The sequence below is a fragment of the Phocoena sinus genome, chromosome 21, assembly GCF_008692025.1.
Source record: "Phocoena sinus isolate mPhoSin1 chromosome 21, mPhoSin1.pri, whole genome shotgun sequence".
Classification (NCBI taxonomy): Eukaryota; Metazoa; Chordata; class Mammalia; order Artiodactyla; family Phocoenidae; genus Phocoena; species Phocoena sinus.
The window spans coordinates 22945857-22963058 of record NC_045783.1 but is presented as its reverse complement, the minus strand read 5'-3'; the positions used below and the strand labels follow the sequence as shown (position 1 = coordinate 22963058).

At 37.0% G+C, this 17202-nt stretch overlaps 1 protein-coding gene across 2 annotated transcripts in view; it reads right to left on the bottom strand.

Moving 5' to 3' along the window:
- TNKS (tankyrase) overlaps nt 1-17202 on the bottom strand; it is a 180694-nt gene that overhangs the window by 42706 nt on the left and 120786 nt on the right. For both annotated transcript variants that reach the window (XR_004347856.1, XM_032618357.1), the window contains exon 12: nt 1439-1610. Coding sequence is in view for 1 of the 2 variants with exons in the window: in XM_032618357.1 (XP_032474248.1) it covers nt 1439-1610 (172 nt within the window). In the remaining variant the exon portion in view is untranslated. The remainder of the gene's footprint in view (nt 1-1438; nt 1611-17202) is intronic.

The following is a 17202-nucleotide window of genomic DNA, read 5'->3' as shown; positions in this document are numbered from 1 at the left end:
TTATGAGGCTAACAAATGAGTTATTCTGATCAATCCAATATTATAAACAAACCAAAAATTCATTACACATTGGCCCAAATAAAAAGATTTTTAAAGAAAACAATGCTTATCACTCAAAGTATGATCATGGACATTAAGTGTGGCTTTTATAATGCACATGTGTACACACACTCATGTAACACAGAAGAACTTAAGTCCAGAAAACCTGGATTTAAACTGGGCTCTATTGTGATGATGGACAAATCATTTGATAGCTCAGTTTTCGCACCTATAAAGTGAGCGCTGGTTGGTTTCCCAGAAATTCTCTTCCAGGCTTAAGATTTCAATATCTTGTGGCCAGAGACACCTTCCTTGAGCCCAGTGTCCAAACGGGAAGATCAAGTGATGCTATAATAAGGTTTCAGATTTCAGAAGAAATACTTCAGCTCTTTCTAAAGTACTTTATTCAGGGAAGTGAGTTTTACAGAGTAAGACAGGGCATTTAATAAAGATTTTTGGAAAGGTCTCTGTATAGTTAGGTCATAATATCTATGAATTTCATTTCTGGATAGTAAATGGATGCTATAAAATATTCATAATAAAGAGGGTATGCTGCGTCTGATGAAGAAAAGAACTACTGCATTATACGTAGGGAAAGCAGCAGACTTCTGATTCCTTGCCTGTAGCCTACTCCATTTTACTCTTTCAGTTTGTTAGGTCATTCTACAGCAGACATAATCCATGGAAAAAATTAAAAGAATGAGAAAGAAGAGTCAATTATATTAAATTTCTTTTGTAACTTCTTATTCATTTTTCAGTAAGCAGACCGTGTTATTTCCTCTGATTTGGGGGCTTTGGAAACTAGTATCTATTTTTGTAACAGTTTTATGTTTGATCGCCCTCAATAAACGAGATACTTAAAGTATATAACACGGTACTAGGTAGGCACTGTAACACTCAGGAAGATTTTATAATTATATTTAAACCAGGAAAGACAAGACAATATCATAATAGCACAGTGAAGTTAAGAATTACAGAAAGCAGAATATAACACATGTAAGAACAATTAATTATAAGATCATTACCATATGAACGATTTGTAATTTTCCCTATTTGATAGATTTCGGAGCAACCGTAATTCCACACTGTTTATAGGAGTTTTAAGTAACCTTTGATCGTAACACCCATAAGTCAGGTTTCCAACTTAACACTAAAAAAATTAAAGAAAATGGTTGCCTCTCTTCATGACACCTACCTCAACCCCACCAAAATAGGCTGATGGGCAGAGCCACAGGCTAAACTGCAAGCAAGGAAAGGCAGGAAAAATATTCAGGCAAAGAAAATACTCCAAAGAGCCACTTAAAACAAGGGGCACAAAGTTTGTCTGTGGAAAGAGTTTATCAGTGGACAGACATGGAAGAGGAAGAACAGAATGCAATGTCTATCTATCTGAACTTACCACTCAGAATCTGCTGCACTGCTTCGTTCCCCATCTGTGCTGCTGTAAAGCCTTGTAAAGAGATGATGGAGGGATCAGAGCCGTAACTCAGTAGCAGGCGGCAGGTCTGCAGGTGACCGGCAAGAGCAGCTCTATGCAAAGCAGTCTGACCAAGGGTGTCCAGTGCATTCATCTGAAAAATCATTGGGTGGGCACATGAGATCGAGCAGCTATTTTTGTCCCCTTTTACACCCTAGCGAATAAATTATGAGAAAAATCAACTGTCAAAGCTTTTTGAAAAATACCACAGACTATTCATTATTAATTCTCGCTTACTGGTTCTAAGAAACACCATCTTCTTAGTTGTCTTTCTCTGACCACCTTATTGAAAATTCTAACATACCCATCCTTTCCCTGAACGACTGTCTTCCTGTCCATCCTCCACTCCCTGCCACTCTCCTCACAACTAGGGGTCTCTGTAAGGTCCCTGAGGGCTGGGACTCTTGCCTGATGTTCACTGCCTGCCACGTCGAAGATGCACATTAAATACCTTTGGATGAATGAGTTCTACCAAACTTGTTCCCGGAATATAAAGACAACAGAATAAGTAAGCAAAGACAGTCAAAGTAATTAATTACATTTCTTTTCTAATTTTAGTAAATGATTATGATAGAATGCCCTAATTGAATTACACATTTAACCAAAAACCTGATTTGAAGATTCAAAGGTTCTATTTTTAAAACTTTGAAGAATTATAAAGGAAGAATAATTTTAAGACTGTTAAGACAATGTTAAACTTTGGAATCATGTTTATAATTTGATCAAAACTACCTAGTCCTAACCTGTTTTCTAGGATACCCCAGTAAAGACTCTACTCCACTCAGACCAAAGTCCATGTTCATTGTACATGTTGCTTCTTTCAGAGAAGCCCTTTGCTCTGCCTTTCTGGATTATGAGATCCAGTGCAAGTCTCACCTTTTCTAAGAAATCTTCCTTGATTACTTGAAGCCTTGCTGATTACTTCCTTTCTGAATACCTATGTCAATTCAGCACTATTTTATAAATTAGAACACAGGGAGAGTGTTTGTTTACCAAGTAAAACCAAGGTTACTGAAATATGGAAAGTACTGTATAGGTTTTCTGGGTCCTCTAGAAAGCTCCCGTTAATGGTACATAGTAAATTCTCAAATATATGCTGGTTGGTTATTCAAAACACTTGGGTACCCCCACCAAACACAAGATTAAGAAAAGAAAGGATTTAAGACAGTCTCCCTGTCTCCAGTTTTTCATTGTTGTAAGGCTGTGACACTTCAGGCAAGGGTTCGAATAATTTTTTTTAAAATTTTATTATTTTTTTATACAGCAGGTTCTTATTAGTCATCAATTTTATACACATCAGTGTATAACATGTCAATCCCAATCGCCCAATTCATCACACCTCTCACCCCCCGCTGCTTTCCCGCCTTGGTGTCCATACGTTTTGTTCTCTACATCTGTCTCAACTTCTGTCCTGCAACCGGTTCATCTGTACCATTTTTCTAGGTTCCACATACATGCGTTAATATATGATATTTGTTTTTCCCTTTCTGACTTACTTCACTTTGTATGACAGTCTCTAGATCCACCCACATCTCAACAAATGACACAGTTTCGTTCCTTTTTATGGCTGAGTAATATTCCATTGTATATATGTACCACATCCTCTTTATCTATTCATCTGTCATGGGGCATTTAGGTTGATTCCATGACCTGGCTATTGTAAACAGTGCTGCAATGAACACTGGGGTGCATGTGTCTTTTTGAATTATGGTTTTCTCTGGGTATATGCCCAATAGTGGGATTGCTAGATCATATGGTAATTCTATTTTTAGTTTTTTAAGGAACCTCCATACTGTTCTCCATAGTGGCTGTATCAATTTACATTCCCACCAACAGTGCAAGAGGTTCCCTTTCCTCCACAACCCTCTCCAGCATTTGTTGTTTGTAGATTTTCTGATGATGCCCATTCTAACTGGTGTGAGGTGATACTCGTAGTTTTGATTTGCATTTCTCTAATAATTAGTGATGTTGAGCAGCTTTTCATGTGCTTCATGGCCATCTGTATGTCTCCTTTGGAGAAATGTCTATTTAGGTCTTCTGCCCATTTTTGGATTGGGTTGTTTGTTTTTCTAATATTGAGCTGCATGAGCTGTTTATATATTTCGGATATTCATCCTTTGTTGATTCGTTTGCAAATATTTTCTCCCATTCTGAGGGTTGTCTTTTCGTCTTGTTTATGGTCTCCTTTGCAGTGCAAAAGCTTTCAAGTTTCATTAGGTCACATTTGTTTATTTTTGTTTTTATTTCCATTACTCTAGGAGGTGGATCAAAAAAGATCTTGATGTGATTTATGTCAAAGAGTGTTCTTCCTATGTTTTCCTCTAAGAGTTTTATAGTGTCCAGTCTTACATTAGGTCTCTAACCCATTTTGAGTTTATTTTTGTGTATGGTGTTCTAATTTCATTCTTTTACATGTAGCTGTCCAGTTTTCCCAGCACCACTTATTGAAGAGACTGCCTTTTCTCCATTGTATATCCTTGCTTCCTTTGTCATAGATTAGTTGACCATAGGTGTGTGGGTTTATCTCTGGGCTTTCTATCTTGTTCCATTGACCTACTTTTCTGTTCCAGTACCATATTGTCTTGATTACTGTAACACTGTAGTATAGTGTGAAGTCAGGGAGTCTGATTCCTTCAGCTCCGTTGTTTTCCCTCAAGAACTGCTTTGGCTATTTGGGGTCTTTAGTGTCTCCATACAAATTTTAAGATTTTTTGTTCTAGTGTCCATAAAAAATGCCATTGGTAATTTGATAGGGATTGCATTGAATCTGTAGATTGCTTTGGGTAGTATAGTCATTTCACAATATTGATTCTTCCAATCCAAGAACATGGTATATCTCTCCATCTGTTGGTATCATGTTTAATTTCTTTCAGCAGTGTCTTATAGTTTTCTGCATACACGTCTTTTGTCTCCCTAGGTAAGTTTATTCCTAGGTATTTTATTCTTTTTGTTGCAATGGTAAATGGGAGTGTTTCCTTAATTTCTCTTTCAGATTTTTCACCATTAGTGTATAGGAATGCAAGAGATTTCTGTGCATTAATTTTGTATCCTGCAACTTTACCAAATTCATTGAATAGCTCTAGTAGTTTTCTGGTGGCATCTTTAGGATTCTCTCTGTATAGTATCATGTCATCTGCAAACAGTGACAGATTTACTTCTTCTTTTCCAATATGTATTCCTTTACTTCTTTTTCTTGATTTTCTTCTCTGATGCTAGGACTTCCAAAACTATGTTGAATAATATTGGTGAGAGTGGACATCCTTGTCTTGTCCCTGATCTTAGAGGAAATGCTTTCAGTTTTTCACCACTGAGAATGATGTTTGCTGTGGGTTTGTCATATATGGCCTTTATTATGTTGAGGTAGGTTCCCTCTATGCCCACTTTCTGGAGAGTTTTTATCATAAATGGGTGTTGAATTGTGTCAAAAGCTTTTTTCTGCATCTATTGAGATGATCATATGGTTTTATTCTTCAGTTTATTAATATGGTGTATCACAATGATTTGCATATACTGAAGAATCCTTGCATCTCTGGGATAAATCCCACTTGATCATGGTGTATGATCCTTTTAATGTGTTGTTGGATTCTGTTTGCTAGTATTTTGTTGAGGATTTTTGCACCTATATTCATGAGTGATATTTGTCTTTAATTTTCTTTTTTTGTAGTATCTTTGTCTGGTTTTGGTATCAGGGTAATGGTGGCCTCATAGAATGAGTTTGGGAGTGTTCCTTCTAAGAGGCTTGTGCAGGTTTCCTGATGGGAGGGACTGGTGGTGGGTAGAGCTGGCTGTTGCTCTGGTGGCCAGAGCTCAGTAAAACTTTAATCTGCTTGACTGCTGATGGGTGGGGCTGGCTTTCCCTCCCTGTTGGTTTTTGGCCTGAGGGAACCCAACACTGGAGCCTACCTGGGCTCTTTGGTGGGGCTAATGGTGGATTCTGGGAGAGCTCCTGTCAAGGAGTACTTCTCAGAACTTCTGCTGCCAGTGTCCTTGTCCCCACGGTGAGCCACAGCCACCCCCCACCTCTGTGGGAGACCCTCCAACAGCAGGTAGGTCTGGTTCAGTTTCCCCTGGGGTCACTGCTCCTTCCCCTGGATCCCGATGCCCTCACTACTTTGTGTGTGCCTCCAAGAGTGGAGTCTCTGTTTCCCCCCAGTCCTGTTGAAGTCCTGCAATCAAATCCCACTAGCCTTCAAAGTCTGATTCTCTAGGAGTTCCTCCTCCTCTTGCCAGACCCCAGGTTGGGAAGCCGTACGTGGGCTCAGAACCTTCACTCCAGTGGGTGGCCTTCTGTGGTATAAGTGTTCTCCAGGCTGTGAGTCACCCACCCAGCAGTTACAGGATTGATTTTACTGCGACTGTGCCCCTCCTACCGGTCTCATTGTGGCTTCTTCTTTCTCTTGTATTTGGGGTATCTTTTTGGTGAGTTCCAGCATCTTCCTATCAATGACTGTCCAGCAGCTAGTTGTGATTCTGGTGTTCTCACAAGAGAGAGCCAATAAATTCTTAATGGTGTTCACAAGATTCACCATGAAATGCTGACAAATTTAATTATATCACATTTGCCAGCAGAAAAATGACTGTTTATACATAAACAACATAAAAGCACAGCCATTAGCATGTATTAATGGAAACACAAGTGGTCAAACTAAACTTCCTTGAATTTTTCTGTGAATGTTTCACAGGAGAAGAACTTCACAGGAGAAGACTTTAAGAACATTCTAATCATTAACATTTTTCTGAAATTGGATAAGACACCCACTAAATTATTCAATACAGTGATGGAAATCCATAATCCAGCTCATTAAATCATGGGAACATGGTTTCAGAACTACTACTCTGAAATACAGATCTTACCAAGTTATTCCTCACCCCAAACTCAGTGACTCTTCAGTGCCTTCACATAAACTTGAATCCCTCAGCGTGTCATTGAAGACCATCTGTCATTTACTTTGATACCACCTCTCCCACTTCTCTTCCCACTATATTTTTCTTCATAATCTGATAGGCCTGCTATGCTCCAGCTTTATTAGATTACCCTGGAGCCCCATTTCTAAAGGTGTTAGTTCTAAAGTCATCGTGAAAGGTAAAATTTGCCTTTGGTCAAGATTATCCTTTAAGATGCCTTAGCAATGCGATGGTAGAGACAGATGTAAAGTTTCTCAGTAAATCCAACACCAGCCAGTTTCACTTCCAGTGTCTAAGCAGATCAACTGAACACCAGACAAAGTACAGACAGTATTTTTAAACATTAACAACACACTATGTGTAAGAAGCAGTTCTCTCTATTAATATGCATGGTGGAACTGAGCGCAATACAGAACACTGCAGATTCACTTCTTCCACCTCTTACTCATTCTGGGACATGCACTCATGGAGTGAAATACTGAGCAAAAACACTACTCACTAATATAAGGAAGGGATGCAACTACCATTTACTAAGCACTTGCTAATATTAGATGCTACATGTAAACTGTAAGCTACTTAAAAGCAGAGACTATGACTTAACCTTAAATGTAACTCTTCCCTCTACCCTAAAGTACAGGAGAGACCAGTGTAACACAAAATTCTTTGCTTTAGTAAATGTATATATTTTTCTTTATGAAATAATTCTTCCCTCAAATTCTAAATAGTTTCATAGCAACAAAAGAATATCCATGGAGTGCTTCATCAGACAACAAGGCTGAAGCACTACAAGAAGTCATAGAAAAGTATCAGCGAATAATGTAATAGAAGCACTCATTCCATGGAAATAAGTAGAATAAAGAAACTAGAGGGACTTCCCTGGGGGTCCAGCAGTTAAGACCTCGCCTTCCAATGCAGGGGGTGCAGGTTCAATCCCTGGTTGGGGAGCTAAGATCCCACATGCCTCGTGGCCAAAAAACCAAAACATAAAACAGAAGCAATACTGTAACAAATTCAATAAAGACTCTTAAAGAATGGCCCACATCAAAAAAAAAAAAACTTAATAAAAAAAAGAAACAGAAAAATTTGGTGAGACTTTGTACAACCCACTTAGAAAGAACGACAATCAATAATAGGGGAATATTTAACAGATATTCTGTAAGGGTTTTTGTGAAGAAGAATTATTCCTCTCTAGAAGCAAATGTCAGAAATTTCTCCAATTCCCTGGTCTCAGGGCTCCGGGCTTTCCCGTCTCAGGTCATAAGATGACTGCGGCAGCTGCGCTCCACCAGTGCCAGGCAGTCTTACCCAAGGACAAAAGGGAAGTTGCCGACATCTATTTTTATTTTTTTATTTTTTTGCGGTACGCGTGCCTCTCACTGTTGTGGCCTCTCCCGTTGCGGAGCACAGGCTCGGACGCACAGGCCCAGCGGCCACGGCTCACAGGCCCAGCCGCTCCGCAGCATGTGGGATCTTCCCGGACCGGGGCACGAACCCATGTCCCCTGCATCGGCAGGCGGTCTCTCAACCACTGCGCCACCAGGGAAGCCCCTCCGACATCTATTTTAAAAGAGAAGAAAGCTTTCTCAGCGAACCTCTCCTTATGGTTGGGGCCAGAGATGGTTTGTGGGCCCATGCCTTTACCAGGCACTAGTAAGGACGAGATGAGATCATCAGAACTGTCTCAGACCCTCAAGCTTCTCTATCTGAACAAAACAGAGCTCTACGGAAGGCCTTGATAAGCTTTGATCTGCGGGCCAGCTCCAACCTACTGGTTTTGTGTGGCCTGCAAGCTAAGAATGGTTTTTACATTTTTAAATGGTTACATTTTAAATGGCTATATAAATACCTACCTAAAATCCTCTATTTTGTCTCTTGGCCCACAAAGCCTAAAATATTTACTATGTGGACTTTTAAGAACACATTTACTGAAAAATGATTACTGGATGGGAAATCGACTCTCTGCTTGAGTCATTACAGATCTTTAAATTGACTCAAAATTGAAAAAAGAAAAATCAAGGTCCCTAACTCCCTCTCATATCTAACTTGATCAACACCCTTAAGGTTCTACCTTTATTTGTTTGTCAGTCATGGGTTAGAATCAGGGCTCTCTATAAAGTGGGCAATCTCATTTTCTCCTCCAAATATTGTGAAGCGGTTCAAGGCACAGAAGTACAGAATGTGTGTGGTAAATTTATTCCTGGAGGGCAGCAGTAACTATGCGATATGACTAGAGATCAGTCCCCGTCCCCCGATTTTTTAAATGAGTCACCTGGCAGGATTTGTGCTGCTGCTCTAGTTCAGTTTCACAGTGAAGAAGGGTGATATATTGGAGCCAGTGTAATTTTATTTTGTTGTGATGCCAGAGAATTGTAGGGAACTCTCATTGTTTAAAGGGAGTTCTCCTAAGTTTGGATTTATTACTCTAATCTCCACCATTCTGTAAGTTACATAAATGGTAAATGACAATAATTCACTCTATTGGTGGAGAAATAACAGGAAAAGATTAAATGACCTGTGCAGGTCATCCATAAAATCAATACTGGAAACACTGAAAAAAAAGGGCCAACTCAAGTACAGAATATAGTCCAGAAGCTAGAATATCTCTTGACACAACACTGTTCTTTGTCCTCTTGGCTTTGATGACTGTGACTCACACTGTGATAATTCTTCACTCAGGCAAAATACTTAGGCTCAACAACATTCAAAATATTCTTTATATACGAGTCAAACTCTTAAAAAAACAGAGAGACAAAACAAATATACAGTCTAGTATTATACATATAATTAAGTGCCTAAATGGTCATTCAAACTGAGCTAACCAAATAAATGACATTGCCGCTCACAAGGAATCTTCTAGGAACTTTCAAGTTATACAGCTATATATATGCATTGCTGTCCATGAGTTTTGTTTTCAACCTAAAAAATTTATTTGACAGATTGATTTTATATACAGAAGCATTAATTTATTCTTCATATTTTAAATAGATACAACTTTAATTCTTAATATATATGTATTATTTGGAATTACCAGCACACTTACTGAAGAAATTCAGGAATGTTGGGACTGATGAAGTCTTTTTTAAGACACAGTTTTATTTTCCTCTATCCCAATCTCCACCACAAGGATATGACAGAGGATGTCTTCAAAGACGCTTAGCATTCAGCACTAAAGAGATCTGTTTTCTCTAAAGTACAGAAACTGCCTCAAATAAGAAAAATGTTATATTTAATGTGTTACACCTCAACTGTGGTAATTAATGGTTAGAACTGGCTTAAGATACAAATTCAGAAGGTGTGAGAAGAATAACAGATGTCTGGCAGTTTTAAAGAAAAACATTCTTTTTTTTGGGTATCTGGAGATAACAAGCTGAGGTATGTATCTTTATTTCTATTTGAATAGTAAGAATGACTTTCCTAAAGAGGATAATTTGATAAAATGATATAAAACCACAATGGTATGTGACCTGAAATGTATAGGACATAAAATTATGATTAAAAAAATGCCAAAAACAGTTTTGGAAACCAGCAAGCAGACCATAAGGAAATGGTTAAGGGGATTCTTTCAAAAATCATTGTGAACAGCCTAGTCTCAACAGCTAACCATGAGGCTCAGTTCATCTCTCGCTTAAACTTCAGCTATCATTGTCCACATCACTCATTCAGTAATTCATCATCAATTGTTCTGTGACATTTCTGTACTTAGGCATGTAGACTCACATTATAATTTTACGTTAACTATGAACATGTGTACATCCCAAACTAAACCTGATTTCGAGTAATCTGAGAGTTGAAAACAGTCTCTATATTATTTTAGCTAGAGTGACAATTTTTTTTTCTGCCCAAATCAGGATACTTTGGAATTAAAAGCAAACAACAGTTAAAAAAAATTAACAGGCATTAATAAAATCTACAAAAGAGGGATGAAGACAGGAATCTGAAACAGGTCTATGCCCTGGTAGACAAAGACTACAACCTAGGGAACAGGTAGGTGGCAGGCATACTGTAATATTTTTAGCTTGAAGGTAAGAAACATTACTCGACATCATCCCTTTTTATAAAAATCTTAAAAAGCTAACTTTGTTGAATACTGCTAAATGATTGCCAACTGTTATACATATACCTTGAGTCTACATTTCTGTAATTGGTTTTCTAAGAGAAAGTAGTTTCCTAGGATGTTATCTATCTTCCTGAAGCAGGATTTGTTCATGCCATCTGCCTATTCAAAATTTCCAGTGGCTCTCCAAGTACCATGAGAACAAACCAAAGCTCTCCAGCTGAGACCAGCAAGATCTTGTTCCAGCATATCTTTTCAGATTTTCACCATCCCCCATGGACTACCTATTACTCCACCTACTGAACTAACTAATCATAACTTCTGACTAAAAAACTCCTTTGCTTTTCAGATTGAGTCATTATTTAAAATGTATTCTTTGTATTTTGTCTATTTCTATATATCTAATTCTTGGACATTCCTAGCTTAAATTCTATTTTCTTCATGGAATTTCTCCATTCTTTCCCCTAGCCTGCCACCACTAACAAGTAATTGGTCTCTCCTCTGAATAGCAATCTACCTGTACTTCCCAACCCGTATAATAGATATTCAAGTAGACTGCGTTAGACAAGACTATTTTTAGATTTTAAGTCCCTTAAGATAAGAATCTTTATCAAATTCAAACTTCCTATATTCCTCATAGTAACAAGTGCAATACCTTGTACACCGGTTGTTTGAAAATGGTTGGTAAATGGAGGGCTCAAAAGAATGACAAATTAGTAAATTCTTATGATAAAGAATACTGTTTTCAACATACTACTCTGTATACTGAACAAACATTAGAGACTATCAAACTATTCTCTAACCAAAAACCATGCATTTCTTCTTTCTCTAGAAATCTGGAGGGAAAAAAGTTAAATGCCTGTGTTGATAGAATTGTTTAATATTGAAAAAAACGGATTCACTTTACCTATAATAAAAGTATAATTTACGTTTTTACAGATATTTACAGGCCATTGTCATCCACAGTGGGATATACACAGTTAAAAGTATCTCCTGTGAGGAATGAAATAAACAAAATAAGCAAAAATTTAATTCGTAGCTAGAATTCTGCTACAGTAATCAATATTTTACTCTAATAGGTTTTTAATCCTTTAATGTGTTATGAACCCACCAGAGTATGGAATCTAAGAAGTTAAATTTTAATTTGAGAAAAATTAAATTTGAGAAACATGAAACTAGATTAATGTTTACTAGCCAAACTTGAGTATTATTATTTGTAAACCTTCAATATTCACATGGAATTTTAAAAGGAACAATCAAGTTCTCTGAAAAGAGGTATATTATATTATAATGGTGCATACTTTCTTCGCTTTCTTAAAGGGGTACTTACCTTGCCCACATGCCCTAACTGTCAGAGAAATAAGTTGCAGAGAGCACAGCTGATTAGACTCGAGGTGCCAATCCCATGGCTGTGCTAAACAAACTAAAGTCTTATTCATACGCTCCCTTTCTCATCCCTGAGACTTGGGAGAGATGGCAGCTGCAGATGGTATATTTTTAAGCCAAAGGCTTATAAAGTAGGGGCTGAAAAGACCATATTTGGGCCATAGAGAAGTAAAACAGAAAAATATAGTCTATAAAAAGAAGAATGAAGCAGATGAACAAAGACTAGCAGAGAAAAGAAAGCCACACAATCTCAGAAACAGAAAGAGAGACAGACACAGAGAGAGAATGGCAGCCAAGGTAACAGTTTCAAAACTTGTTGTTCCAGCCTTTTGCGAATCTCAGCTAGAATTCCTGCAGATTATTTCTTTGGGATTAACCACATGGTTATCTCATAGAAGTAACAAGCAGGCATGTATATAAATAAGTATAAAACAGATTTCTACTTATGTCTAATCTAGAGTCAGTCAATCTAACTGAACAGTAACTAAAATGTCTCTGAGACACTGGCCCCTTTGGACTTTATTTTGATATGATCAAACTTCAGATATTATTTGAACTATAAAAGCTACTTTGGATCTATATCTTTAAAAGCACTTTAACACCTTTGGCCTAATAGAATCTGCTTATCAATCCACCTCTAGAAGAGCATTAATAAAATCCTTAAAATAAGCTAACACATTTCTCCAAAGTGAGCAAAGGTCTTGATCACTCTCAATATGAGAAATAAGCCCATTTAATGCCAATGACTATTGACACAATTTCTTCTGACATACATTATAAATAAATCTGTCAAATTAAGACATACGAACATCAAAAAAAAGTTTTCATGTTTCACACATTTAACAGATGCTCACTAACGACAAAATAGCAGTGCTTTCATGTATGAAAAAAAAGCACTTCTGAATTAAACCTTTTGTATCTGCTGTATTAACAATACCGTATGCAACTGGGGCTTAGGTTGTACTTAATAATGATAGCAAACAAGGCAGTAGCAACAGAATGCAGAATGCCAGGGTACATTAACAATAATAAAGAAAAAAGGATAAAATCTTCATGTCTTTCCCATTTAGGCCTTACAGTAATCTTGCGAAGCAGGGGTTGGTAGAGATAATTATTAATTTTTTAAGATACAGAAGTTTACTCCTATAAAAGTGGATTTCTCAGATAAGTTGGTTAATAACCCCATTTTCTTATAACCATCCTTTCCTTAAGAGTCATTTGTTTTCTGTCCTTTTGCTAAATATTGCCTGCTTGCCTCCCTGGACCCACATCCACCCTCCACCGTGCTCTGTGTCCTGGGAAAATCACGTGTATGGATCACATCAATGGGCTCTTTTGGTCTTAACTTTTCGCTGTATTTGGCCAGTGGGAAGTAATGACAAGGAGACTGGTGGGAAGGAGAAGAGTGAGGAGTATGGATTAGATATAGCCTTTATCAAAGGCTACAGATGCTGTCAGGTGGCCTGCTCTATATAGCTTCCCTGTTCCTTGCCCCTTCAGGCCCAGGATGATGATAGCTCCCACTTGCTGCTGGTACTACCTCATCCCTTGCTGATTTCCTAAACCTTGCCCACACCTTTGTATATAACTCCTTTATTAAACTTTCCTCAAATTACCCACTCTGAGTGTGCTATTTATTGCCAAGACCCTAACTGATACAATTTTCTACCTCTGTATCTTTGGAACACCTCCTTCAAAAGCTACCAAGGCCCTTATGTGAAAATTGCCAAGTTAAATGGATCGTCTACCTTGGTTTCTCTCTGCAGCACTAATCACCTGTTCCTTCTTCACACTCCGTTGCACTCAACAGACACCATGATAAGCCTTTCAGTTCCTCTTCCCACTACTGTTCCACAAACATGAGTAATCCTCAAAGGTTATTCCTTGACTCTCAACTCATCTCTCCATATTCTCTACCAGGAACCTTCCTCATTCCCACAATGTATGATCACTATGTCAATGGCTTCCCAATAGATCTTTCTAATCCTAAGCTCTCTTTCATACTCTAGTGCTGTATTTCCAACCACTAGTTTTATTTAATGTCCCTCTATCATATTAACTCCAAGTACAAAATCATTACCAAGACATAGGACACCAGTATTTCTTTCTAGCTTTCTTACTTCCTTAATTGTACCACCACTTTCTAAGTTTATTCCAGCACCCAATTCATTTCCAACTACCACCATTTTCTAAGTCTATTCCAGCACCCAATTAGTCTTTCCAAATGGCTTTCGTCTTTCTCTTCCTTTTTCATTACTGATGCCCCTAAATTGGTTCAGGATTAGCTTCAAGTTTGGTAACTGCTTTAACTTCCAAACTATTTCCCACAGTATCCAGCTGACAATCTTTATCATTTTACAACTCAATGTTGAGCTAGTGGATCAAAACAAATTATAAAGGGATTATATACATCTCTTAAATAAAATGTAGATAATTAAAGGAAATTAGTATATAAGTTTGAAAAGACACATATAGAAAAAAATACAATGCTCATACTTACTAGCAATCAAAGTATTGTTTGTGTGCCAGGTACTATACAACATACATATATATATAAGCTCATTCAATTTTTACCAAAAAAACAAAACAAACAAAAAAACACCCTTGTAGGGGAGGTATTAATACCCCCATACCACCAATGAGTCAACTGAGGTTCAGAGAAATTAAGTTCACGGTCATAAAACTAGAAAGTGGAAGATTCTAAACTGAAAACTATATCTGTCTATGTTACATACACAACATGCTTAACTTGCTGAGTGAACCTGTACTTTGTATTTATTACCAAGTTTTACACAAAAGAATGCTTTGGCTTATATAAATATTACTAAGTTCTATTTGTCTAAGTAAGACAAGTTAGTTAATGGTATTAGATCTCCCTACCAAATTCTCTGCCTTTTCTGATTTAGTAGCCTTAGCTTGAGAACTAGGTTCATCATGAGGAGGGGAAGACAGCAGAATGGTAGAAGCAGCCTACGAGGGCTGAATCCTAATTTGGGAGTGGGGCTACTTGTTCAGAAGGTGCTTTTAGAATCAAATGGAAACAATGAGTCGTTCGAACATCAAATTGGAACCACAAGTTGCCCAGAAAGAACACTAGGCAAGCAAACATTAGGGCCCAACAGTAGCTAAGTTGGGTCTTTATAGTGAGCTTTTACTAATGCATTAGTCACCAGATAAACTAGCCCTGAGGGACAGCAGTTTGCCTTGGGACCAGGAAATGAGTGAAGGGGAGGATGGAAATTTCTATCTATTGGTTCCTAACCCTGATTAAATATGACTTTTTTTCCCATTTAAAGTGCCTAGTCACAGGAATTCTCAATTTTGTTGAACTGAAGTGGAAGGACTAGGGAAGATATACTAGTCTAAAAGGCATTCTACATCACTAGCAGGGTGGTTAAAAGTATACATGACCCACTGATAAATTGTGACGTTACTGATGAGAATGTACTGCGAACATGAAGGGCAGAAAAAAGATTTAGAACCACAGACCTAGAGTAATGCTGACTAGGATAGGTTATATAAAATAATGTTATTTCTCACTGAACCTTCAGGAAATAAAATGACTCGCGGGAGACAACAAAGAGATACTTGCCCAAAATGAAGGGCATTATTAATGGTTATTCAAGAACATTATAAATGCCATAAGATATTTTTAAAAATAGGTAAATGATAAACATACCATGTTCTTAAGTGTAGCAGAAAGCCTACTTAGCTTATTATTTTGTTTGATAGAACAACAAGACATTATTTATGCAACAGTGCAGTAGTTGTACCCTGAAAATAGGTAATAAATCTGTAGAACTCTGTTCCTTTCATTCCAGCTCATCCTGTTTAATTAAAAACATCAACCGTCCTTTTAAAGCAAAGGATATTCAAACTGTTTTGGATCATGCACCTTAGGAATAAAAAAATGTTTTAAGAACCGTCTCAATATACATTTATGTACATTTGTAAATTATAACCAAGCAGGGCTAAACTAATACATAATAAATATATATAAAATTTATACAAAAAAATTACAAAGGATGGGAAAGAGGTAAAACAATTAAAAATTAAAAAAAATTTTAAATTATTAGTCGTACAAAATATCATTTGGCTCAATTAAAAGAAACTTTAAAAAATCTTATAAAAATTATGTTGTAGATTTGAGGGTCTGATTCTAAGCTCATTTTCAATAGTTGGTCCCATTGGCTAGATTAGCTAAAAAGATTTCACATAGATATGTAGTGCCCCTGGAAAAAGTGCATTGTTAGCAAAGCCTTCTAAATCACAATGTCTATTTTTTAATGTAATTTACTAATTATGCTAAGGTTTTAACTGAATTCTGCTAGTAAAATTGCATTTTTCTTGATTCTTGCAAACTTATTATGAGGTGTTGCATTAAAATATTTTTAATAGGTTCAAAAACTACCTGAACACAAATTTAAAAACAAAACAAAAACTTTAAAACAGGTTAGAAAATCCTGTTGCCCAGTTTTTAAATTATATAGATATGACAGATGGGTGATAAATACACATAATTTTTTGGCAACAAAATCACAAAACAGTGGATATTTTCTAAAAATCTGTTTTCAAAATGTCCTCTTCATTTGTTAAAGTTCCTTTTAAAGAGCAGTTACTTTCTCATTCACTCTAAAATATATAACTTTCACCTTTAAGGTTCTGATTATGTTTCTCTTCAAAAAAAAAAAGTACCTACATACAAGTAATAGTCATTTGTCACCACAGAACTATCAGCAAATTTTGAACTTCCTTATTTTCATTAAAAAAAAAAAAAAAGGCACAACAACTAAGTACGTCAACCTGAAAATCCTGATTCATAAAATAGCCAGATAAGCTTTTTATGCTATAAGATTGTCATGGTCATTCCCTCTGATTTTCAACAACGATATTTATCAAGATTCTACCATTTAGGATAATATCCATAAATCTACTCATGTAAAGTGCAATGTGTCACAAAGTGCTGAAAGTGAGCAGACGAGTGAGTGTACCACGGTCAATCCCCCCCCACACAACTCGTGTTCTTCCTCACGAAACACCTTGGGCTCTGACATGACTCAGACAGGCTGACACATGGACATAATGAGAGTGCCAGCATCAATCTGTGTATGAAATATTAGTACAGTAAGTCCCCTACATATAAACCTTCAAGTTGCGAACTTTCAACGAAGCGAATGTGCGTTCCCATGTCCAATCATGTAAGTTAGTTCACATGTCTGGCATACATTTTTACATGAATGCATCCTCTACAAGTGGTTCTGCTTTTGTATACTTTACAGTACTGGATAGAGTACAGTGGTACAGTATCATTATTTCAAGCCCAGGATGTCTGGAAGCAAGC